General features: G+C 45.8%; 1 protein-coding gene across 2 annotated transcripts; it reads left to right on the top strand.

The window, feature by feature from the left end:
- Positions 1–727: 727 nt before the first annotated feature.
- APELA (apelin receptor early endogenous ligand) lies at positions 728–6,203 on the top strand. Of its 2 annotated transcripts, XR_003925297.2 has the most exons (4): positions 728–1,249; positions 1,705–1,816; positions 1,994–2,174; positions 4,158–6,203. XR_003925297.2 is itself a non-coding variant. In XM_030027479.2 (3 exons), the coding sequence occupies exons 1-2, from the start codon at positions 1,174–1,176 to the stop codon at positions 1,791–1,793; spliced, it is 165 nt and encodes a 54-aa protein (XP_029883339.1). In that variant the 5' UTR covers positions 728–1,173; the 3' UTR covers positions 1,794–1,816; positions 4,158–6,203. The 2 variants fall into 2 exon arrangements, 1 of the variants encoding a protein (XP_029883339.1); XM_030027479.2 differs by lacking the exon at positions 1,994–2,174.

Genomic DNA, 6,203 nt, shown 5'->3' with positions numbered 1-6,203 from the left:
CATCCGAAGAAATCAGCAGGTTGAAAATAAGAAAAGGACCAGTCGAATTTTAACTGATGCTGGTAATTTGAAATCACCGGATTTCAAAACCATCACTGCTGCTAACACATTTCACAGGGTTTGTCCTTCTTCTCTTCAGGCTTGCATATCTGCACTGTGATCACACCAGCTGTTTTCAGCCGGGTTTGTTAAAGAGAGCTCTCACCATAATCTAGTACAAATATAATGCAATGGACAGGTGGGTTATGCAAACGTAACGTCCCATCCAAAACCGCTTTCCCCACAATGGCACTGTTGTAACAGATACAGCGTGCGATACTTCTATTTTACCCGACGAGGTAAAAAAAAAAAAAAAAAAAAAAAACAAAAAACAACAACTCGCAAATTAATTCCAGAATATTCTGATCCTTTAAAAATACTTGACGGTACAAAAGACAACCATTAGCTTTAACTGGTACCAGTTTCACTTTGAATAGCCACAGCTTCACAGCTAGTTTAGAGAAGAGAGAAAGCAGTTGAGACGCTTGGAGCGCCGTGCTTGGGGGGGGGACGGGGGACACGGGGACTTCCCCGCTTTTTAGAAGGGACAAAGGCGGGGAGGGGGGGACACACAGAGACACACACCCCCCCCACACACACACACTTCCTGCCACTGCCATTGCTTTCTGCATGTGGGACCAATATGGGCAATGCAAAGTTTAAACAGTTGCAAATGGGGGAGGGAACATCGGGGCTTGTTTTACATATTTTTTTTCCTGCCTGGCTTGAATTTAAAGCGAAGTCGCTGCATTGTTCCAAGAGGCTCCTTGCCCCTGATGCATTGACAGAAGCTACTGTTTACACGGACTTTTCATGCCTGCATTGTTTGCTTATGGAAAATAAGGGGGAGTGACAAAAAAAAAAAAAAAAAAAAAAAGGAGTGAGGAAAGGGAGAAGGGAAGAGAGAGAGAGGCACTGCCCGCAGTGCAGACCAGGACCCTTGCCCCTGCCTGATCATTAACCTTGCTGGAAAACGGCGCTGGCGGCTGCCCCCCCCCCCAGCCCCTCACCGGCATGTGAGCCGCGCCGCCGGCCTCTTACAGCCACGCGGGCGGCTACTCTATACGTTTTTTCGCCTATAGACATACACCCCCCCCCCCCCCCTCAGAACGGGCATCTACGCTGACCGCAGGCATGAGACTCCAGCTGCTCCTTTGTATCGTGGTTTTTGTCCTGGCGAGCCTCCTCCCTGCCGACGGCCAGAGGCCAGGTAAGCGATGCCTCAGCGTGACTGCGTGTGCCCGGGGAGGGGGAGCCCGGGTGGGGGTCGTGCCTGCCGTGGGCACCCCCGGGGTGTTTCTCTAACCGCATCCAACACGCGGTTTTCTGCCCTCCGGGGGCGAGTTTGCAGCTGCCTGGCTGCCGCGGCCACGCGTTTCGCCGCCCCGATCGCTTCACCTCGGCTTATAGCGGCGGTGGGAGATGGTGGTGCCCCAGGAGCCTCGGGAGCCTGGCAACTTTGCCGGGGTGGGGGGGTGGGGGGGCAGGAATAGAAATTGGGACGCAGGGGAGGCAGCCCTTTAAACCTGCTGCCGGGGAGCACCGGCGGCCGTCCCGGGCAGGGCAGGGCAGGACCGGACCGCTCGCCCCCGCGCCGCGACTACCGGGGCACGTTGCCGGCGACCTCAGCTCCCTCCTTGCCTGCCTCCCTCCTTCTCTCCGCAGCCAACCTGGCCCTGCGCAGGAAGCTCCACCGGCACGGCTGCTCCCACCGGCGCTGCATACCGCTTCACTCCCGGGTGCCCTTCCCCTGAGCCCCCGGCGGAGCCCGGGCGAGGTAAGCCCCGCGGCTCGCCGAACAACGCCGGGCGGGCGCGGCGGCCGCGCTCTCCGCGCTGCAGCGCGTTTCCCGGTTCACACCTGCGTTTCGGGACGGTTTAAGAGGGCTTCGACGAAGCAAACCAAACCACGGGTGGGATTTCACCTCGTCTCCGTCGGTTTGCTTTGAAAACAGGGCTCCGGCCAGGCGCGGGGCCGCCGCTTCCCCTGGGCTCGCCGGCGGACCGCCCGCTCCCCCCGGGGCGCGGGTCTCGCTTGCCGCCGCTCCCCCCACACCCCCCGTAAACGCCTTCGCCGAGGCGGCGTGGGAGATAACCGAGTCTGCTCGCTAGGGCGAACTACAGCCCCACGAACGGGTAAGGCTGTTGGCGAAGGTGCGGGGCAAGGGGTGTAAGGCGCGTAAATGGCGCGCCAAGCGCTGGGGCGGCGGGGGTGGGGACGGGGATGCTCCGGGACTTCAAGCACTGGCGCTTCTTTCGTGCGGGATGGAGGGCAAAGGCACCTCGCTCTGCCCGCCAGTAACGTGAAGGTAGTGGCATTTACCCACTTCAAAGGGGACTGGAATTCTTAATCATTGTCAGCAAAAGACTTTGAGCTCCTTGGATGAAAGGCTATACAAGTGCAAAGCATTAATGCTTTATAGCTGATGAGGGCATATACATTCAAATACTAAGTGACTGCAGAAGCTCGCAGGTAGCATATGCAAACAGGGTAGGCATCAAAAGGAAACCGAGGCGCTCTTGCATTTTAAGAATGAATAAAACATGCGGTCAGTAGCTTTGCATCTTCTAAACTCATTATATATTAAAATAACGGGGTAGCCCCAGGCGTGACGGCGTCATAAATCAATGGTGGCAGAACCTGCACTCTGCGGACCCAAGATGGTTCGATTTACTAAGCAGTTAACAGCGAAAAGGAGACCAAAGTCAAACTTTTTAACAACCCTATACCAAGAATCTTGTCGATGTGCAAACCGCCTTGGTGAAAAGAGCCTACACCGCTCCCAAAGCAGCCGTGCAAAAAGGTGCCATTCCACTCTATAGTGCTGGCCTATAAACACGTGGAATGTGCATATGGGATAGTAAACTGGTGAGTTTGTGAGGCTGAAAAAAGATTACCATATCTTAAGTTTAATCTCAGGCGGGCCGCATACTGAGTGGCAGAATTGAGCTGCAAGGAGAAAGAGGGACGTGCCAGAAGGATGCTTTACTACTGAATGCCATGTCTCCTCGCTGCCTTTCCTTTCAAGAAGAGACACATTAAAAACATCATCCTAAAAAGATAAGCAATCAGATCAATTCACTTAGCATGCGGAGACTGAATGACAGGGACAGTGGAATTTAGGCCCAGAGACTGCTTGGATCGATTCTGAATGGCCTGCTTCAGTTCCTAAGAAAAGTAAATTTAACCCCCCCTCCTCCAGTTCAGTATCCATAATCTGGAGATTGTCTGTGCAGAAAGCATCTACTTTTTTTCTGATGTGCTCTGAAACAGTATACGATGCATTTTGCTTGAGACTGCAGTAGCTGCACGATACATGGGCACTTAGACTGGAATTATTTTCCCTACAGAATATCAAGATAAAAGGTATTTTCAGTGTCACCTCCTTTCTGTGGGGACCCGATTTCTTGTAACAAGTCAATGACAAAGCAAAACAATGTACTTATTAATTCATAATACATTTTGTAGACATTTAGCTAAAGTAAATTCTGCTTTATGAAGCTGTTTAGAAATCTGTAAAGCTTGACTGGGGAGTAAGGGGTGACAGGCACCTGAACTAGCTCTCTTAACTCCAGTCATCATTGTGGGTGCTCAGCTCCTTTATCTTAAGTAGGATTTACCATCTACATTTACATTCCCTTCCAGTTTTAGTCCTAATTCAGCAAATATTTACATGCCTGGGTAACTTGACTCACATGAGTAATCTTATTGATCTCAATGGAGTTGTACATATGGATAAAGCTATTTGCAGATGCAAACAGGATGAACACCTAAGCCTGCATTTCAACAGGTGGTTGGAAACTGGGATGAGCATTGCAGCCTCTTCTTTTTTGCAACAACATTTGAAATGACGAGAGGATTGAACCTGATTTTTCGTCAGTTGTGTAGGCAAAACATGGGACCAAAAAAAAGGGAAGAAAATCTTACATTAGAAGCCTTCTTGCTTTTGGCCTTCTGATTGTTTTTTTTCTTAAACTTTTTAGCTGAAATTTCCAAATTAAGAAACATTACCCCAAATTTCAACCATGCATTTCGTAAATAATGTATTCTATTTTGTATGAGAAATTAAACTACTGAATCTTTCATTAATGGTTATTTCTCTCCTATTTTTTCCCCAGCAATTTCATAATGGGCTTTTCAGTGTTTTAAAGGAGCAACAATTAAACCAACAGAGAAGTTAGTCAGAAGTCCAGATCATCAACAGCTGACCTGATAGAGCCACAGCACCGCAGTCCCGTATGTCACATTCTGCAAGAACCTGGAAAGGAAAGGCCCCTGGCTCACACCCTAGGAGACGGGGGCAAGAAATGGAGGGTGGTGATGGGAGGATGTACATGAAACTTACCTGGTTCAGACATTTCGTATAAATTCTTTGGCTCTCATGACGACTAGTGAAAGTTAAAGACCAAATCAAACATTGGGTACAGGAGATGGATTTCCAGTGGCATTAAGAAGGATCTGTCCAAGGGGACACTTAATGGTCTGTACTGTTCAGACTGAGAGAAACTGGATGTGCTGTTGACTGCTCAATGCAGGCTGCCTAGGGCAGTATTTAGGGTGAAATAATGTCGGACTCCAGAACAGAACTGTGAAAGTCCGTTTTTTGTTTATACTTTCATATATTAATAATATATACATACATGTTGTAACACCTAACATTACATCTTTGTGGAATTACCTTAATAACAACAACATAGAATGTATTACTGTAATAGTACCAAAGTCAGCACCACACTAGTGGTCCTACTGGCTTCATGTGTAGTAAGCCCAGTAAGAGTTTACAATATAAGAAGGCAAAGAGAGTATTATCCCTGGTTCTATAGATAGAGAATTGAAGCACACAGAGATAAGAGATTAGCCAAGGGTCATGCAAAACTGATAACTTGAATCTCTCAAGTCAGGCCTTAAGGTCAAGCCCATCCTCCTGTCTAATTAGCTGTTACTGCAAAGTCTATCATTTGTTTCCTTAAACTGGGCTGCCAAACCAGACAGCTAAAACATACTTGGAAATTTGGTACTATAGAACTATTTGCTTAATAGTAGCTTTCCTAAAATACCCACTACAGTATTCTAAATGGAGCATAAAAATAGACCATTGAAAAGAAACCTTTGTTTTGTCAACCCCAGTGTTACGTAGTACTCTATTCCTGTAATTTAAATGAATGGGATATTTGGAACACGGCACTACAATGAATGAGAACTTCAAACAGAAAACAGGCTGTTCTTTTCAGCACCGGAGGTCAAGAATACATTGAGCTTTTATCTTATGTTTTTTGTTTTTTTTAAAATACACATTTCACATCTCCTTTTTATATCCGCAGAAATTACAAACCTACATATAAAGGAAACCATGGTAGCTCTTTCATTAGCAGAACTAAAACCAACCTGAAAATAAGTCGTACCAGATTTTTAAGTCATTGCACTAGACTTGAAAAGTCAACATTTTTTGTAAATTGTATAAAGATGAGTGAAGATCAGCAGTGTCGTGGTTTAAATCCAGTATTAGAATTTTGTCTTGCAACACCTAGTTGCAAGACAACTTTCTAGTAAGTATGTATCCATGGCTATCTCTGTTTAGAAGTACAGGTAAAGAGTATGGGAAAGCAAGAAAGGTGAAGAGTAACTATTCAGCAATTAAGTCTTATAAATGAGTATATAGATTTAGTGTGGCACTGGATATTTTATATAACCATAATTATTCAATTAACTTTCATAAAATTGTAAGAAAAACATAACGTATCTATTAGAGAGCTATATATGCACGTTCTTTTACAGATGTAAGAATAAATAAAACAACAAATACCAAAGCGTCCTAGGAAGCCTGTTGTCCGTCTACAAAATTATTGTAAATGTCTATTCTTTTTAGACATGCTGATACCATAAAATCTTCCTTGAAAAGGGCATTGTGATCTTTGATAGAAATGTTTATCAACTAGCTGGTTGATTGTATATTTTGTAAAAAGATAGTATGCACTTCAAATAACTTCTCATTTTAAATAAACTTTGTACACTTTTCAAAATTTATATCCTTCAGCTGTCAAAGGCAATGCATCTAATGAAAATAAAGAATTTGTCTAGTTTCCCTGTGGATTCATATGGAATCGGCACGTAAAATTTTTCTTACTCAATTTCTGACACAAATAAATAGTAGTTATTCATGGAAA

The sequence above is a fragment of the Aquila chrysaetos genome, chromosome 1 (genome assembly GCF_900496995.4).
Source record: "Aquila chrysaetos chrysaetos chromosome 1, bAquChr1.4, whole genome shotgun sequence".
Lineage (NCBI taxonomy): Eukaryota > Metazoa > Chordata > Aves > Accipitriformes > Accipitridae > Aquila > Aquila chrysaetos.
The sequence above is the reverse complement of the archived record's forward strand: the minus strand, read 5'-3'. Positions and strand labels throughout refer to the sequence as shown.

What these genes read in the sequence shown, in the direction of transcription:
- APELA (XM_030027479.2), top strand. Translation starts at nt 1,174, where the DNA reads ATGAGACTCCAGCTGCTCCTTTGTATCGTGGTTTTTGTCCTGGCGAGC. An exon ending in TGCCGACGGCCAGAGGCCAG is followed by an intron (nt 1,250 to 1,704) that starts GTAAGCGATGCC and finishes TTCTCTCCGCAG; the next exon opens with CCAACCTGGCCCTGCGCAGG.